The sequence below is a fragment of the Muntiacus reevesi genome, chromosome 2 (genome assembly GCF_963930625.1).
Source record: "Muntiacus reevesi chromosome 2, mMunRee1.1, whole genome shotgun sequence".
Lineage (NCBI taxonomy): Eukaryota > Metazoa > Chordata > Mammalia > Artiodactyla > Cervidae > Muntiacus > Muntiacus reevesi.
The window spans coordinates 45,103,057-45,122,409 of record NC_089250.1 but is presented as its reverse complement, the minus strand read 5'-3'; the positions used below and the strand labels follow the sequence as shown (position 1 = coordinate 45,122,409).

At 53.7% G+C, this 19,353-nt stretch overlaps 1 protein-coding gene across 1 annotated transcript in view; it reads right to left on the bottom strand.

Moving 5' to 3' along the window:
- Nucleotides 1–1,832: 1,832 nt before the first annotated feature.
- Nucleotides 1,833–19,353, bottom strand: part of ADARB2 (adenosine deaminase RNA specific B2 (inactive)) — a 222,991-nt gene continuing 205,470 nt past the window's right edge. Inside the window, exons 4-10 of the mRNA XM_065919621.1 lie at nt 17,292–17,406; nt 10,372–10,540; nt 8,991–9,142; nt 7,526–7,694; nt 4,647–4,828; nt 2,425–2,603; nt 1,833–2,009 (exon numbers count right to left, since the gene is read on the bottom strand). Of these exons, the coding sequence (XP_065775693.1) occupies nt 1,833–2,009; nt 2,425–2,603; nt 4,647–4,828; nt 7,526–7,694; nt 8,991–9,142; nt 10,372–10,540; nt 17,292–17,406 (1,143 nt within the window). The remainder of the gene's footprint in view (nt 2,010–2,424; nt 2,604–4,646; nt 4,829–7,525; nt 7,695–8,990; nt 9,143–10,371; nt 10,541–17,291; nt 17,407–19,353) is intronic.

Below are 19,353 nucleotides of genomic sequence, written 5' to 3'. Positions count from 1 at the left end.
TTGTGGAGACCCAGTGCCTCAGACGAACGTGAACATGCAGCCCCGACCCAGGCCCTGGGGGAGGCTCATGACGGGTTGGTGGGCGCCTTCTGAGCCCCTAAGCAGGTACTTTGGGCGGCGCCCCCGCCTCGTTTGTGGGTCACCCCCTGCATTGTCCCTGTCATCTGCTCTCTGTGCTGGGAGCTCCTTTGTATGAAGCGCAGACGTCATCCCCGAGGATCAGCTCAGTGTGCCATGAGCTGGGATTCTGCTTGGAGCCAGGATGGGCTGTGCCTCCAGCCTTGAGAGCAGAGCTCTGACTCGGGCTCCAGAGTCAGAGTCACAACTGGCCTGAGGCCTCCTGCTGTCTGAGCTTCGTCCGGTAAGACGTGGGAGGATCAGAGACTTACATCAACTGGCCTTGACCCTGGCTGTGTAAGAATTAAGATCTTTCCTCGGTTCTTATGAAAGATCACTGTGAGTCACCTACATCTCTCTTGAAACTTTATCTTGGAAAAGTTGTCCACTGCCGTGCCAGTCTTTTCTTGTCAAAGAACTTGAGTGCTGAGTTTGACTTTATATTAAATCCTAGGAGAAGCGTCTCCTTCCAGACTTGTGACAAATACCAGCAGCTCTCTTTGTTTTGCTTTTGTCCTGTTGTTGTGGGATCTGTGAGTCCAACTCTGTGCCTGCATTTCTCAGGTTAAGTGAGGAGCCCGGGCTGCTATGGAGCCTTGCCATTTCTATTTTGCACCATGAATGCAAGATATTTTAACTGGAGGAACGAGGGGTCGGTTGACCAGCATGATGGAGCCAGACATGAGCCTTCTGTGGTGAGAGGTGTACAATGGACTGAGGGTGTCCTGGGTGTCTCCCCACTGCATGGAGCGGGCTCGGGTTGCTGCCCCCTCGATCCCGGGCGCCCTGGGTATGCAGGGCAGGGGACCCAGAAGTGGCAGGACCCTACCTGCTGCGCTGCTGCAGCTGCTTGAGTGAAGGTTTTGTCGTTCAGGATGGAGAGCGGAGAGCCAAGATCGGAGACCAAGATCCCACAGGTTCTGTGTGCTCTGGGCTTGTTTTCTAATAAAGCTCGGTCACAAGGGCAGGACTCAGTCTGGGACAAGACGACCCCAAGTGGCTCAGACCTTGTCTGTGCTGTTGAGTCGTCATCCTCCAGGAACACAGCCGTGGGAGCGATGGTGTGGGGTGTGGGGCCCTCGTCATCGGATGTTGGCAGGTGAGTTCCTCAGGCCCTTGATCGTGGCCCCGGTGCCTTGGGAACTGACCCTTTGCTCTGTGAGAATGGTTCACTCTTCTGGTCCTGTTTTGGGACTCCTTAATATCATGCACCTCGAGGCCTTTTGAAAGGAAGTGGAATAAAAACAAACCGATGAATGTGACAGCTCGTGCTTTCTGGCTTCTTTGGAGAGGAGCCCATGGCTTTTCTCTTCGCTCGTGGCTTACCCTGAAGTCCCACATTCTGTGCTCGTGGCAGCCTCTCGGTTGGGAGGTGCGCGGCGGGGCGGGGGCGCCGGGTGGGCCTGGCTGCTTCTCACCAGCTGCACCTCGGCACTTTTCAAGGCAGCACTTGGCACCTCCGGCCCGAATGGAAGCTCCCTTGGACACACAGGGGAGGGAGACAGGGCCGTCTGTGCTGGAAGCGGGGTGTGGTGGGCAACCTCAGTCCTGGCCTCCTGGGAGTGGCCGTCAGAGAAGCACCACGCCCTTAACTCAAGGCGAGTTGCTCGCCCGAACTTGGACATGCGTGTTTCTGGAACACCAGAGGAAAGCGAACGCTTGGTGCGGGTCAGCACCATGGGGGCGCCCGCCGCACGCAGCGTGCCCCGCCAGCCTCACAGCGCTAGCAGGAACTGGTCTTGCTCGGGAGGCTTCCTCACCCATGTGCCCAGGCCAGCCTTCTGGAATGCTCTGCACAGCTGCTGTTTGACGGCCTGGTAGGTGCGCGCCCCCAGCTTGGCCTCACAGTACATGGACGGCGTGTCCCCGTGTCGTGGGATCCGGGTGCTCAGCTGTGGAACAGAGTGAGAGGGGCCGTGAGCCTGCCGGGAGCGGCCTGGCCAGTGGGGGCCATGGTGGGGGTTCCAGCTGCTCGCTGGCCAGTCCGCGGCCCTGATACTCACTGCCATGTAATTGGGGGGACCTAACCTTGGAGCATCTGTCTCCTTCTGTCTGAACCGGAAGCACATTGACTCTGAAGTCCCCGTGGATTTTTCACAGGCTGGGCCGGCCACAGCCGTTCACCACTGAACCCCTTTCCATCTGTTTCTGGGGCCACAGGACAAGCCTGCTGTGGGTGGGGGACCTGCTTGGAGGGGCCACATCCGGGGTGCCCGGGGGACCAGTTGGTGTGTCCGCGGTCACCTGGCCCCACCTGTGCCCCCCGCCACCCCCCGCCCTCAGACGCTGCGAGGGAGCGGCCCCCACCTTGCCATAGAGCCGCGCCCACCGTGCCGAGAGCCTGTGCTTGCAGAGCCGGGAGGAGCGGCCACAGCTCCGCCTCCCAGTGGTGGCGTCGATGACCTCCACGTCCGCCGTGCCCACCACCCAGTTCACACTGAAGTGGGGTGCCTTCCCGGGCTCTCGTGCTTCCGCCTGACTCACTCCTGCCAAGAAAGACCAGGTGCCAGGTGTGAGCGCTGCCTGCCCAGTGGGGACTGGGGCTGAGGGAGGGGCGGATGGCCGCTGTTATAGGGCTCGGGCGCACTCAGGGCATTGAAGGCAAGGCTGTCCAATGAGGACACAGCCCATACCTCTCCTCTCTGGATGTTTGTCCTGTGGACTGGGGAACGGATGGAGTCATGGGAAGGCCACCTGAGAACATGTGTTCATGGGGTGCCTGCTGCATGCCAGCTTCCCAGGGGGTGGATGCCAGGGTCATGGACACAAGATGGAGTGAAAAGAAGCAAGGCTTGAGGGTGCAGGGCCGCTGGCAAGGCGAGGTGACCAGGGCCCAGTCTGGACTGGAAACCGGTGTGTTTGCATTTCAGGACAGCAGAGCATTAAATTGGTTCCTTCTAAGCCCAGGGGCTGCTGTGGATTCTAAACCACGGAGGACGGTGGCCTCGAGGAGGGGTGCTAACCCTGGGCCCTCAGCCATGTGCCCTCCACGCCGTTCCACTCTGTGTGCAGCCAACATGGCCAGTCCCCGGGTCCTGCTGGCGTCACACAGGAGTGGGCAGAGGACGCCCTGGGCCTTGTGTTCATGGTCCTGATGCTGCAGGTTGTTCAGCCCAGCCCCTCCCCACCCCTGCCTCCTTGGCCCTCCCAACACCCAGATCCAGTCACGGGGCACCCCTCCTGTCCACATGCTGCTCCTCTGCAGCCTCCTGCTCCTGAGCGGATGGCTGGATGGCTGGACAGTGGATGGGACCACTTAGTTCCCAGGGCAGCAGCATCTGGTGCTGGAAGTCACTGCACTGCAGACCCAGCCCCTGTGGGTGTCCACCCCCCAGGAAAGCCACCCCCAGGTTGTTTGTGGGCATCATCTGCCTGGGCTCAGGCCTGGGGACCCCTGTGTACAGCTTCGGGTTAGACTTGCAGGCACTGTTCATGGTGGGGAGGCGTGTGAGGGGACCCCATCTACCACAGGTCAGCCCAAGGTCACAGCGAGGAAAGCTGGGCTGTGGTCCTAGACAGCCCCTGCAACCCCTGTCCCATGGCCTCCCTGCAGTTTGCCGAGGCCCCTCTCTGGCCCTGGGGACCCCTGGCATCTGAGGGGGGCCCCTGATTCTGGCAGAGGGTTGCAGGTTTTAGGAACAGGGTCTTGAGCGTAAGAAGCCTGGGTCTCTGAGTACCAGACAGTCCCAGCCCCGATGCTCTCCTGCCCTGTCTGAGCTCTGGGGTCCGAGATGCTGTCCTTGGCCAGGGACCACCGTCGGGCTAGGAGACCGGAGGTGGGAGGTGCCTCCTCTGGGGAGCTGGCCTGGCCTGCGGAAGCCCTCACAGCTTAGCGCCTTCTGTTTTCACCGCCACCCCGCGGGCACCACCAGTACCCCTCGGCTCCTAAGTGAACAATTTCAGGGTCCCAGGCATTCCTAGGCTGACTCTAACCAGAGCTCTCCACTGTCTCTGTCTCCTCTTTCTGAGGATCTCATCCAAACCCAAGCCCTAGACTGGCTGGTCCCTGTGGATCAACATGCGTCCACCCAGCACCCCTGCAGGGGAGGAGCATGGGGAGCACAGAAACGCCTCTCTTCTACCTCCCTGGGGCTGCCGGTCAGGACAGGCTCCTCGGGGTGGAGGGTCACCCCCGCTGAGCCCAGAGCTAGGCGTCTGCCAGGGCATGGCCATGTGACTCCTGCTCCTCAGGACCCTGGGCTGTGCCTCCTCCCAGGGTGGGGGTGCTGGGGGGACATTCAGAAACTCACTCCTGGATCAGGTCAGGGTGGATTGCGGCCCTGGGTCCCCTCCCCTGTTGAACATGCATGCTCATTGCCTGTACTTCCATGGCCCCGCAGACACGGCCCTGACAGTAACACCGCACGTGTGGGGAGTCCACCCTGGACCATCACCGGCGCCTTCATCCGCCCGTCTGGTCTTTCAGGTACCAGGCACTGGGTCTTAAGCGGCGTGGGCCCGACTTGGAAAGCCTGCCCTGGGGCCCAGGACTGGATACAGGGGTGTGCTTCTGAGGATGGCCTCCTTACCGCTGAGCAGGGGCCGGTTGTGCCGGTAGGAGGCAGGCAGCTGGCCAACGTCCTGGGTCCGGTGGCTCATGACACGGGAGAAGTGGCCAGTGTGGCGCAGGCTGCCCACCACGATGCTGTGCAGGTACACGGGCTCGATGAAGTGGCAGAGCAGCGCGCCCTGCAGGCCCAACACGTTCCACCTGGGGGGAGATGGGGGTCAGGTCCTGGGTGCCCGGCCTGGGTGACCTGGCAGTGGGCGGGGCCTGCTCCGGTGACCCAACGAGTTCCTTGGGCTCTGGGCTGCTTTGACTTCAGGGGCCCTGAGCAGAGCATGTGGCTCCAAAATGAAAGCTGCTCTGGGTGCGTGTCGGTTTCTGCCAGCAAAGGTGACAGGGCCCTTGTCAGACTTTCCCCCAAATTTGGGTGGAACAAGGTTCTGCGTATGTGTTATTAAGGCAGGATTCTGTGGTTTCCATTCTAAATAATGTGCTTAAAATCCACCCTCCATCCGCCGCATAAGCATCATGCAGCTAATTTCTTACATCATTGTTCTTTTCATTAATTAACATTTCTCTACGGTTAGAGCGATTATTGTGGGGCCTCCACGCCGCACATTTCCTTTCATGATTAATAAGGAGTCATTATATTTCCCTTTCCCGAAGCAGTCAATTAACACGGAATTCTTTCCATTAATTACTGAACGCTCAAACCAGCAGGCCTACCTGGAGAGCAGTCTGCTCCGGGAACCTGTGACACCAATTGCCTTAAAAAGTTCTCTTTAAATTTTATTCCAAAAACACAAGCAATTTAGCTGGCCATATTAATTTGCCTCAGAAGCATCGAGGTGAATGAGAAACATCTTTTAATCTCATGCAAGAAAAGGCAGCCATCTGGCTGGCGAGGATGGAGGCACGTCCCCCCCTCTGTAAGTGCGGGTCATTAAAGTAATGTGCTCACCCACATAAAACTCAAGTGGAATATAAAAGGTAATATTTACACACAAACAGTTTAGTCCCACAATTTAAACAGTCATTGGTTTTATGAAACGTTTACTTTAGCCTATCAGATTTGCATAACTTCACTTAAAAAAATGATTGTGGTCATTTCTGTGAGTCACATCCTGTCTCCCTGAAAGGAGTGGAGGGCTGTCCTTGGGGTTTGGTGGGCGATTTTCCCAGAGAGGAGGCATCCGAAAGGTGTGAAGGAGAGGACACTGCTGGAGGCGTGAGATGCCGGGGAGTGGACATCACCATGGATAACAAAGCCCTTTCTCAAACGATGAGGTCAGCATTCCAGAGCCATCCGTGGACTGGCTTGGAACAAAACTGTATCTGAATGGCTCTGGCTGTGCGATTGTCTAAAGACAAATTCTCTATCTGGCTTCCTCCTAATCACCTTCGCAGCAGAGCCGATCAGCCTTCTCCTGGCCTGGCTATAGGAGTTTAACTTGTCCGGCCAACGCCATCGATAAAGCCAAAGTCACCCTGAACACAAACTGGAGAGTTTTCAGTTTTCTGGAGGGAATGGGAGAATACTTTTCCTCTAGTTCAAACAGTGATATCACCACAGTGTTGACAGAGAAGAAAGTTGCAGATCTGGTTTCAGTGTAGATAATCCTAAAGAAATACATTTGTGTCTGTCTGTTGGTCACTGAAATGCAACGATACCTGAGGGGGCGATCCACGGAAGAAGCTGGCCTCTTTAATGAGGGACGCACTCTCTGTGCCTGGAGGACCCATGGGACTGCCCTGGTGGCCCTAGCCCAGACTGCCCTGCCCACACTCAGTGGGAGGGACCCCCGTGGCCTGAGATCTCAGTGCAGGAGTCCCTGGACAGCAGCTGTAACTACTTGTAGTCCATTTTTATGGAGAAAGTTTTAATCTGTTCATTTAAAGACACATTGCAATCGATAATCAAGTTCAGGTGCTTAAAATTAGAAACCATATCTAAAGGAACATTAGTTCCAGAAGATTTAGACTTTTATAACCCTCTGGACTCTGAGAGACAAGAGTTAAGACCCCCAAAACCCGTTTCCTGTCATTTCAGGAGTGGTGTTTCGGCGTTTGCCTGTGACGGAGGGTTCGGATCGCTTCTTACAGCCAGGCCAGAAAGACCGGCCATATCCGTGGGAAATGTTGATGCCCCATGCCACGCTGGCCTCGTAGCGAGTTTCACTCTCTGTCCCCTGATGTTTGAGGTCCTAGAGACGGTGAATCTTCAATTCTGCATCATCTGTCCACTTCACTTTCTAGGGGTCAGTCAGAGGCCCAGCGCTCTTGGGGTAGCAGGAGGACTCCTTCATGCTGGAAACAGCTGCTTTTCTCTCTTGATGAGGGAAGAGAACATCACAGGGGAGGGCACATTTTCTCTTTTGATGAGGGATGAGAACATCACAGGGGAGGGCGCATTTTCTTCTGACAGAGGAGCCAGCTGATGCTACAGGCGCTTCTCTTTGCTGCAGAAATCAGTGTTTTGGTTTATGTGGTTGGGCCAGGGTGGTCAGTCCCTCCAGGGCAGTAAGCAGCCCTGTTTCTCCTGCAGCTTGTTGGTCATTTTCCTCAAGATTCCAGATCCCTGTTTACACGGGCTCAGGTTTTATCTGCTGTGTAGCCCAGGAAGCCACAGGGGTACCGAGTGTACCTGGGCCATCTCCACGTGCAGGGCCAGGGCCTGGGGTCCCCACTGCCCGGCTCCCCAGGTCCCTGGGTATCTGCCTCTCTGAGCCCCGACTGCCCCTCTGACAGCTCTGCCTGACTCTCCAGGGAGGTGGGGGATGTGGGCAGAGTCCAGGACCACACGGTGCACCTCAGTACCAGACTAGGCCCTCCTCCGGGACCACAGCCCTTGTCCCCCTCCCCACACCAGGGCGGTTCTCACATGAGGAGAGGGGCTGTTACCTGGCGATCTTGTCTGTGCAGGACATGGTGACCAGCTGCTCGCCCAGCAGGACGCCATCCCAGGTCTGCACTGCGCCCGGGCCACGCACAGGCACCGTCCCCTCCCCCGACTCAATCTTCGTGCGCAGGTGACCCCGGAACTTCCTGGCCAGGTGCTTGCTGCTGCTCACTAGGAGATGAGAGCCGAGTAAGACAGGGGTGTGTGTGGGGGTACTGGGCAGAACCTCTGGGCGGGACGGGCTCATGTAGACGCGGAGGAGCTGGGACACGACTCCGCCCTGGTCCAGCTCGGCTGGAGTCACACCACAGTTTGGACATTGACCATCAGAGGCTCTGCAGCCATCTGGTCTCTGAACACTGAGCACAGGCGGGTCAGAGGAGGAGCCGCGCGTACGGCATTGATGTCTGGGCTCCTTCTCGCCTCTTGAGAGGTTCTTTTCACCCTTTGTGGCCATTCAGAAACCATACTTAGGTCCCAGGCAGCGGGCTGCAAACCCAGTCTAAATCCGAGTCCTGGCTCTATGGTCTCCCAGCTGTGTAGCCTTGAAAAAGCTACTTCAGACCACTGTGATAGTTATTTCATCTAAAAATGGGGACATTGGGGGTACTTCTCTCCTAGGTACTGAGGGACTGAGATGGGACCTGGGAGCCCAGAGCCGCTCCCAAGGGTCTGGTGGGGGGAGGGTCTCTACATCCAGAAGTGACGCCAGCAGGTGGGGTACTGCCTTGTTCCCCATCTTTCCTCTCCAGAGCCCCCACACCCACACACACCACCGTTACATGAAGCACTAGCTTGAACAAGACAGATTAACTTTACTACTTTGTCTTTTTTAAATATTTCTGCACACTTAGTCTGCATTATATTGTATTATAGAAATGCTTAACTGCTTTGCATGCAAATTATATGTGAAATATCATAGTGATATCAGCACTGATACACACACGATGACATGGATGGACAGTAGATGCCTTCTTTACAAGGTTTCTATAGAAGTTTTAGAATTCGTGAAAATGCATTACTCTTTTGCATACCTCACTGAAGGTACCGAACAATAAATGACATTTGAGTTTACATGGGCACCTTCTCTTACAGATCTCAGATAATTCCTGGCATATGTTCTCATGGTTTCTAAGGACTGAAGTTCCTTTCCTATGTATTCATAGCACCCAGAGGCCATCTCTCGGGAAGAAAGTCATTGCACTACTTGGAGAGGTTTCAGGTTGTGACTGGCCGTGCTACCAACTAGGTCCTTGGCAATGTGAGGTCCAGTTTGGACTGGCCTCTGAGTCTTCTTTGGAAGGGAGAAACAAACTGAGAGGCTGAACCTGGCAGTGGCACATCCAAGGGATGCCCGGCTTTCCCGTGGGTACTGCCTGAATCTCTTCTTTGCTGTTTTACATAGCACTAGGACTCAGGTGACAGTGATGATGCTGGTGATGCTGGTGATGGAGCCCGCTTACTCACGCTCGGCCGCGCGCTCGTGGGGTGAGTGCAGGCGCGCGTCTCCGCAGGGCGAGGCGCTCAGGTACAGGTGAAACAGGACGCCATCTCGCAGCCGGAAGCCGCCCTCCTTCAGCCGCTCGAAGATGGAGCGCTCGCTGTCCTCGCGCCGCTTGCTGCAGACAGACGGGAGGGCGTTCAGCCGCAGCCCTGGGCTGGGCCCCCCAGGCTTGGCTCATAACCGTACCCGTACCCCGCGCGTGGAGCCCCTGAGGTCTGGTCCCCACCATCCTCCCCGCCGCTGCCTCCTCGGGGCCGTGACCCCGATCGTGTGTCTGTGTCGGGGATCATGGGCCCTGAGTCAGATCATGGGGACAGAGGGGCGCGGCCCCCAGGAACTCAGCGCGTGGACCCCTCCGGCCGTGCCCTCTTCAGGGCCCCTCTGGCTGCCTGCACAGAGGAGCCCCCTGCACAGAGGAGCCCACCTGCACGGAGGAACACCCCCCCGACCCCCCACATGGAGGAGCTCCCCTCCGTGTGGAGGAGCCTCGCTGCACGAAGGAGCCCCCCCTGCATGGAGGAGCCCGGCTGTGGCCCCGCCCACACTCCCTGTCCTGCCGGTCACTGCCCCCTTCCTCCGAGTCCAGCTGTTTCACACGTCCTGCCCTGTTGCTGGTGGATTCCTCACACAGGCGGAGCCTGGGAACCCCTGAGGTGTCCCACCAGCCTCTCTGCCTACCTACTCTGCGCCAGGCCCCCAGTCACGGATCCCCAGAACCTTGGGGTAAACGCCGGCCCTGGCTTTCTGCAGCCATTGCTGGTCCCCTCCCCACAACCCCCAAGGGCAGGGGTCTGAGTGTCCTCATCCCCCGCCCCCTCCCCGGCCTGCAGCTGGGAGCCAGCCACAGCCAGGCCCCGGGCCATGGTGACACACCCGGAGTCAGGGGTGTTTGGAAACATTTTTGACCTGGATACTCAGACAGAAACCCTCCCCACGTTAGGTGAGATCTCCAGCTCTCTTCCCCACATTTAGCCCTGGCTGACCCACCGCGGGCCTGGAACGGAGGAGAAGCTAAACATCAGGGGCTCGGATAAAACTTCCGAGTGTATGAAGGCCTCGTTCCCTGTGCGTCTGCTCAGCACCCCTGGGTCTGTCCCCCCTCTGTGTGACTGCTGGGACCCTGTGTTAGAGGGTGTGGGGGACAGCAGACCTGGCCAAGATGCCCGCTGTGCTCGGGGCCACCGAGAGTCTGCCCCTGCCTAGGGGGTCCTCAAGGGAGACGCCGCTGGGACGGCCCAGTGAGGAGCCGCATGCTTTCAGGGCATGGCCGCTGGCAGGTGCTGGGCTGCCCAGGACCAAGGGGGGGCCAGGACAGAGGGACACAGGTGCAGGCCTCATGCTCACCTCAGGTGCAGCTCCAGCTGTGCGTATAGGAAGTGGACCAGCGCCCGCCTGGCCAGGATCTCTGCGTGGCAGTCGTTGACCACCAGCCCCTGGTCATTGATGTGCTCGCCGCTGATGCACTTTGTCCCCGAGGACAGGACGACGACTTGGGCTTGCCTGGTGTCCAGGCCTGGGGGACAGAGGAGGCATCAGAGCCTGTGGCCGCTGCCCTCCCCGTGGGAACTGAGTCTGCTCTCCCCCTCTGCCCCCACCCCTCCCCCCAACCTGAGCCTCAAGTTTATCTATAAATAGCCAGTCAGCCAGCCAGCGGAAGGTGCTGGGGAACCCAGGAACCCTGCTGCCCCCCGGTCCACGCCGAGGATCACCGCCTAACTGGAAGACTCCCTGAGGGTGGGCCTGATGCCCACGTGTCTCCTCTGGTCCTGTCCAGGGCCGTGCAAGCTGCTTCCTAGCCAAGCTTGCGGGTCCAAGGGGATCTCTGAGGGATATTGTTATGTAAGTAAGGAAAGCAGCTCCTGTTGATGGGGGTCCAGAGCCCTAAACCCCAGGGCGTGGGGGCAGGGTCACAAAGCCCCACGGAACAGGAGACAGGACTGTGAGACCACCCTGAGCCAACCTAACCTGCGGTGAAGTTGAGATCCTGATTTCCAGGTTAAATCCTGAGTCCTGGCTTTCCTGAGAGCCACGCCCCCATTCAGATGGTACCAAGGGCTCCTCCTGGAATGACTCCGTGCCTCCAGTACATGTATCTGAAGATCAAAAGCTCTTCAAAGGTACAGCTTTACCCAGCTTCTCATTTGAACTTTAATTAGTCCCGACCCCTCAGAAGATCCTTGGACCTGCAGCCGCCTTGGTGGGTGTGGGGGGCAATTGGAGCCGATGAATTCCGTGGCTTTCCTGACACTTCTTCCTTTCTTCTATCCTTTTCTTTCTCTCCTCCCTCCCTCCAGCTGCCTCTTTCACAAACAGTTGTGCCCAGTGTGGACAACTGATGGTCATGATTAGGGAGAACATGGAATATTTTGTTGAATAAGATAACATGGTTTAAACACCCTAAAGCCACCCCTGGCACGTAGACAAACACTAGATGTTAGTGTTTTTTGTTATTTGTTCACTAACAAATTTAGTGCTATGTTTCCACTGAAAAAAAAAAAAGATTGTAATTTTAGAGACTGGAAAAAAGATGGGGATAGTTTTATTGCCTCCAGAGAAGATAGGGAGTTGGTTCCCCCTCCCCCGCCCCATGAAATCTTTGGGGGCAGTTGAATGCTGGGCTATGACTTGATGACCATCTTCATGTGGCATCTGAATGGCTTTGATGGGAGAGCCTTATCTCAGAAGAACATGGCCCAGGTTCAGTCATCTTCCCTTCTTCATGTACTCCTGACACATGCTGCCTTCCTGATGCAGGTGGACACAGACATTTCTGGGATGTAGCCCACGGTCAGGGCTGCTGCCTATAACCTGGTTGAGCTCCGACCCAGTGGGACCTGGTTAATTCTTCTAGACTAAACTCCTGTTCATTTGTGTGTGAGCCAAGAGTGGGGTGGGTGGTCCTCATGTCTTTCTTGCTCCATTTTAAGGGGAGACATTTACCATAAATAAGTAAGCACGCATGCTATGTGGGGTCCGTGGTAAATCTATCCTGCATTTTGTGGTTTAAACTAACAGTTTAAACCCCAGATTTAAAATCAGTTGTCCGTCACACTCCTCGTTGCGAGGTGTCCACCCCCTGGAATCTCAATGTGCCCTGTGTCTCCACGAAGATATTTCGTCAACTGAACAGTTATTATGACTGATTCCTTGAAATCCAGTTCATTATTTACCATCTTTCACCACAGAGCGGGGCTTCTGTTCAGTTCATTTGTTCCTATTCATCCCTCCTGCGTCCTCCTGGGCATAAATAAAACACCCCACATTTAATTTTACTATCGAAGCAACTGCCAGTCACTCAGGGAAAAGAGGGAAAGAAAGCGTTTGGGAATATGGGGACAAAATCCTTGAATCCTGCCTCTGTGAGGCTTCTGTGAAGGTGGACGTTCCCTTGTGCTCCTGGTGATGGAAAGAAGTCTCAACTGTATTTGATCTGTTAGGATCTATCGAGTGCCAGTGGGAAAGCAATGTTTAAGTGCCAGTTCTTCTTGATCCGGAGTCCGGCCTGACTTTCCACCTCCTCACTCACCTGAGCAAAATGCACACAACAAAGCACCTCTTACATCTCTTAACATCTCATGACTCTGAAAGTTTCAATGCTGAGCTCATCAACACTTCCAATTTTCCCGGAGAAGACAGGCCTGGCCGCTGCCCAGAGGGCCTGGCATTCTGGACAGGGCTGTCCTGGGCTGTCCTCTCCACTGCCCAACTTCAAGGAGGTGTGTTTTTTCAGGGCGGGTATAAATCCCAGGCATTCACGTATGTTTAAAGCTGCATGTTAACTTAAATGGGAAAGAGTGAAACCAAAGCTTCTAACTTTTGCAGGCCAGGCTGGCAAAAGACAGGTTTAAATGTAAACTTCTAAAAATATACACCAGGGAACCCCTTTTTTGGCTCTTTCATAACCTTAGAACTAAGCAGTTGCATGGACAGATCTTCAGCACCGTGCATTGAGTTGTGTCTGGGGCTATGTGGACGAAGGACTGGAGCCTGTGGCTGCATCTTAGCTCTGCACACCCCCTCCCCCCATCAGATGCAAGGGTCACCTGGCCTCTTTGTCTTGGTGTCTGTACTTCTTCAAATCAATAATAAAGACTCCCACCATTCCCACTTCTCGGGGTTGGGGCAATCAACTGATTGGTGTTTGTGAAATACTATCAAAATTACAATTTTCATATCAACTGAGACTCATGACAAACAGCAGCTCAGAAATTGCTTCTTCGTGGGAGCGTGGGCGCCGTCAGAGCAGAGCTTGACCCGGGCTTCTCTGGAACACGGTCCAGATTTGGGTCCAGAGGCTCTGATTCTCCTCCATTTCCAGCCCTGTGGGGAGGAGGGGTTCCAGGGGGAGCGTGGCTGGGGGTGGGGCTTGATCGCCAGGACTTGCGGAGTGGAGGGCTTGGGAATGGGCCTGCCTTCCAGCACTGACCGCCGAGAAAGCATGATGCTGAGTGGGGCTGAGGGCAGGCAGAGCCTGCGTCCCATTTTAATCCAGGGGCTGCCCCCCTGGAGAGGACGTGTGGGGTTGAGGGACGCCTGGCAGGAGGTTCATCTCCTCGCTTCGGCCTCGGGTGGTCCCTTGTGGATGACCAACTCCTGCCCACTCTGCTCAAGGAGGCGCCTGCAGGGGGAAGCAGGGCGAGTGGGGTGGGCAGCATTTCTGTTCAGGTGGGAAATCTGTGCTCAGTGCCTATGATGACTGGACCAATATTTTACTCACAAACGTGGATGTTCAGACAGAAATCATAACCCGGATAAAAGGGAAAAACAGAAACTAAAGAAAAATGCCACTGATCACAGAGGAATCACTATGGTTAGGGACTAGAGACAGGCTCAGTAATGTGTTGGTGAGTCAGAGAAACCTGAAGAGACTGGCTGGCAGTGAAACAAGAGGAGCATCCTCTGAAGAAACAGGAACCAGAGGACGAGACAGGAGTTGCGGACAATAGCTTGTAAAAATTAGAACACGGGGCAGTGGAAGAGCTGTCACATACACAGGGAATTTCCAGGAACACAGAGCAAAAGGTAGATTAACAGCAAGTCTTCCCTGGTGGCTCAGATGGTTAAGAATCTGCCTGTAATATAGGAAAACCAGATTTGATCCCTGGGTCAGGAAGATCCCCTGGAGAAGGGAAGAGCAACCCTGTCCAGTATTCTTGTCTGCAAAATTCCAGGAACACAGAGTAAAAGGTAGATTAACAGGAAGGTGAAAGATGGGGAGTTAGCTGAGAATGTTGAAAATTTGACAAAAATGTGAATGAAGGAAGGAATTTATCAAATAAATGATACAGGAAAAATTACAAAATAAATGACTTAAATATGTCAGGGAAAGTGACTGGCTCACACCTACACAGTCTTAAGAAATTACATAGCATTTAAGTGAAAAAGACCCTGCTCTCCCGTGGCAGGGGTGGGGCAACCACTGCAAACAGATGTCAGTTAGGACATTGCTAGTCAGAGATACTGGATGAGAGAGCAGAGAAGAGCCCTGGAAAATACCCAGGGCAAGCAAGCGTGAGCTCAGACACCCCAGCTCACCCTTCCAGGAGCAACAGACCCAGGTCAAGAAGCTCCTGGAGACGTGGAGATTCAGTTTCTGTCCTACACATTTTAAAGATGTTTCTAGAGACAGAAGGAAGATGGCATGGATGCTGAGACAGTGGTCCAGGCGGGTGGTATGGGACTCTTGGTTCAGCAGGCAGAGACTCCAATACCGGTGCGCCCCGCAGGTGCGAGGGCTTGGAGGTCACATGACCACCCCCCAAAAGTGGTTTAAGGAAGTCTAGCTGCTCAGACTGACCTTCAGTGTCACATGGTCCAAGAGGCGGCGGTGGGGGGGGGGGGGCTTGAGGATGGATGTGACCCGACAGGGGGACAAGCTTTTTCCTCAGAGATGTCCCCACCCTGGACCGAGAACTATGAGCTTCCTGCAAGTCACCTGACTCTGCCACGCAATTTATAGCATCCTGAGTGTAGATGCTGCTTGGCGGTTTCAGCCTTAAACTCATGGCAGAGAAGAGACAGAGGAGACAGCCAAGTCACAGAACACAGAAGAGAGTATGAACGTCATCGGTAATGACATAAAAATCCGTCCACATGCAGAGACGTCACCCGGGGAAGACAGGGTTGACACCACCAGCCCCAATTTACAAAATGGTAAGTGAAGAGGCCCCATCCAGTCTAACAGGGTGAAAAGCAAAGGGTTAAGTGTATACTATAGATACAGAAATGGCAAATAAAATAGTATCCATATTTAATAGTGTGAATCAATTAATAAGATTCATAATAGAAAATCTTGAAACATAGAACTAGCACAGTATTTAGAGTCACAAGAGCAAAATTAAAAATGGTTAAAATGTCTGCCTCCAAGTTTGCTTGGGGCCAGGGATGGAAACTTCCATTTGTAAGTTCTCTTCTCTCTGTGCTTTTCCCAGTGAATGCAGTGTTTTCATAAAACTAAAAGCTGTTCTGTTCATAAGTATATATTTCTGCCATTGTATTTCTTAAAGTGGCTACAAAATGGCATCAGTCTCACTCCTGAGCTAATTGATGTGGGTGACTTGGCTTCCTGCCTAAAAATAGAGGGGATGACACGTCAGGTTTTATTTCAAAGTAAACTTAATTTATAACATTGTAATATATGTTACAAAAGCTAGAAAAAGACACAGCACCCCCTTTTAGAGTTTCTTAGGCATTTGCTCCGATAACTGAATTAAAATTATGATCACATTGCCCATCACCTTTAAGTGAATATTTGAAAACATTTCTATAAGTTATTTTGCAAAATATTTCCTAATCTCTTTTTAATCAACATGTTTATTAAACCTTCTCTTTATAACAGGAAAGTAAATTTCAGTAATTTATCCTTCCATGTTCATAAGTTACTAATCAGTGCAGGTTTACCTTGTAAAGTCTCACTTTCATGTAATATTGCACGCATATGTGCTTGGTCATTTCAGTCCTGTCCAACTCTTTGCAACCCTATGTAGCTCGCCAGACTCCTCTGTCCATGGGATTCTCTAGGCAGGAACACTGGAGTGGGTTGCCACACCCTCCTCCGGGAAAATCTTCCCAACCCAGGGATTGAACCTATGGCTCCTGTGCTTATGCATTGGCAGATGGATTCTTTACCACTGAGCCACTGGGAAAGTCCATGTTATATTAGGTTGGCCAAAAAGTTTGTTTGCAGTTTTCCGTAACATTTTATGGAAAGCCCCAAATGAACATTTTGGTCAACCCATGCATTTAGTTTCTTTACGTGGATTGCCTGCTGTGGCCACGTGGATGGAGGGCTGCCTCCAGCAGCAGTGATCTGGAATGGGGAGGGGGGCTCTTAGCCCTTAGTTTGGGACATTTTTGATTCTATCAAGGCAGAGTGGCAGGGTTACCAAACGCTGGTGGTTCCTGTGGGGCATCTGCCCCAAATTCAAGTGTCACTGATGGAAGAGACTTGCCTTTGACTTAGAACATTACCCTTATAAAGTGATTCTTATATTCCAGAGCTCTTCATGTCTTTCGTCCTAGTCACCAGCTTACCCTGGGAGGAGGCATTTTCATTTGTGTTTTCCCAACGTGGAAAGACTGAGTGAGTGTCCTTGTGCTACCGCCCCGACCCCAGAGGCCTTGCACTCGGTGGCCCTGGAGGAGTCTCTGGTGTCTAGAGTGAGAGGGAAGCAGGCCAGCTGTCTGGCTTCTAACACCCATGCTTTTGGACAGTAATTGTTCTCTGGTAGGTCATTACCAGCTCACCTCAAACTTTGCACCTAGAAACAGTTGAATTCAAATAACCAGATGGCTGGCTACTACTAGTAGGTTATTTAGTAGTGAGATGTTTTCACCTAAATTGATGGTTTAATACTAAGCATCACTTTCTTGAACCTGGCTGGTAAGAGCAGCCTTGACAAGCTGTTTGTCACCTGTTCTGTCACCGTCTGTGAGCGGTTAAGGGTGGGGTCTGGGGAAGGCCTGCCTTCTGTCTCCTGCAATGGGCTTGCTCAGGTGATGTGCACCCTAAGAGGGGGGCTGAAGAATCTCAGGGTAAGGGGTTCCCTGTGGGGCCCAACCCTGCCTGAGCTCCTGCAGACAGGATGCTGCGGTCCCCTTGACCACAGGTTGTGGGGACATGGCTGATGAAAAGGGACTGTCATGCCCTCTGGTCACCCTTCTTTGGGGCTCTAGGGGGCGGACTGTCTGCTCTGTTCCGTGTCTTCATGGGCAGGGGTTTCTGTTTCCAGGCTTGCCCCCACTTCCCGATGGGGAGGCGTTACCTCGGGTCATGACAATCCCGGCCAGTGCCTTGTGGCGGGCGTGTGCTGAGGCCAGGCCTGCGGCCAGCTCTCGGAACTTCTGCGTGACCAGCTGGGACACGGCGTCTGCGAACTCCTGGAAAACACAAGCAGCAACCTTGTGACAGCGCCTTCTTCCTCCTCCACTCTGCCCGCGGCCCGTTGCCCACTCCGTGACCCCCCGGCCTCAAGATGGCAAGCCAGCCACGGCGATTCTGGTCCAGCATGGCCCTGGGGTATGAGCCCCCAAGCAGGACCCTGGGGGGGACTGCCCCCACCTTCCTCCCACCTCGCAGAGGCTTTCTTCAGTGGGGGGGGGGGGTCTGGTGCTCACACTGCTGACAGATGGTTCCCACTTTCTTCCCTGTGTCACAGAACCAATCACCCCAACACCCAGTAATCACCCAAACATCTGGGAACCACCCTTTCTCTTCAGTGACTTTTCAGGTGCTTCCTGGATGGCGGGGTCCAGAGCCCTCCACCCCCACCTCTGAGCACCCCCTCCCACCCTGTCCCCATCTGGCCTCTGAACCACCCACGCTCCATCAAGACCTTCCTTTAAACATCTCCCTACAAGCCTTTTTTCTTTATCCTTTTAAGGGGTCCTTGACATTTATGTTAAGCGTATTTCTCAATTAACATTTTATAAAGGTGAATGTAGAAAGAAAAAAGCAAAGATTTCTTTAACTTTTCTTACTCTGGGTGGAGGACAGTCTAATTAAGATGTACAGGGGTATTTAGCTGGTTAAAATTTATCTCTTTGGTATTTAACCAGTATCACTTCCTAGGGCGGCTTTGAGACGTCTCACTTCTTTGGTATTTAACCAGCATTACTTTCTAGGGTGGCTTTGAAAAGTCTTGCTTGTAGTTTTGCCAGGGGGAATTTTATGAAATGTTTATATATTGAACTACGACCCTTACTTTTTCTGGGTTTAAAAGTCAGAAGAGGAGAATCGTGAATAACCATCTGCATTGGAAAAGTGCATGTCCTCTGTTAAGGCACTGAGGTGTCTCCTCAGACCTTCTGGGAAATGAACAGACTGGGCTTCATAAGGAACTCAGCCTGGAGCTTTCTGTGCTCAGGCCTCCTTCCCTCACAAACCCTCTCCACCCCCCACACCCCAGTCCCCCATCTCCCCAGCCCCCCATCCCCTCATCCCCGGCACTGCAACTATTTTCAGTGATTGGCTTTAATTAAATCACATATATGCTTGCAGCTGCATGTAGTTCTTCATAGTTGGATTTATATGTGTAAATGTTGTTGTTGATTACGTGGTGTGTTAGAAGCCAGGCAGAAACTTAGAATTCACGTTGGGAGACGCAAACTTACCGTCTAATTTAACACTAGGAATTTTTAATGTTTTAATCACTTGAGATTTAATACATACAGTCAACTCTGGTTACTGCAAACCCAACTAATCAGACTCTGAGATAATTTGATTTTTCTCCATTTGGTTTATGGTAGAAGCAGCTAAATGCTTAAAAGCAAGCTTGTGTCTTGAATTATTTTGGTAAGTTCAGATTCCAGGGTGCCTCCATGGGCTGCGTGGAGGTCCTTCAGTCTCCTAGGGTGGAGGCGAGCAGCCCAACCAACAGCAAACTTTGAGGGGGTCTTTCCAGCCCTCAGGCTGTGCAGTGCAGCATCAATGCTTTCTGGTCTAGTCCGTCCTGATGGGGAGGGGAGGGGTCCTATAGAGACCCCCAAGTCTGGTCTGGTTTAGCCCCTGGGCACAAGCCCAGCGAGAGTCGTGGTGAAGCCCCTCCTGGCACCCTCAGGGTGGGCAGTCTGCCCATCAGGACAGCAGACAGGGGAGAGTCTGGTGGGGTCTGGGTGGGACAGTAGAGGCTGGATGTGGGGATGGGTGAGAAGCCAGCTTTGCAATATCGAAAGCCCTGTGCAGAGAAGCTCTAAAGACACACTGCAAAAATCCTGAATAATGAGCTGAAGCGTCGTTTGCAACATAAATTCCTTGTTAAATATGAAAAAGAGGATGTCTGGCGGCTGGTGATTTATCTGAAGGTCCCTGGTAGCAGGAGAGGGTCG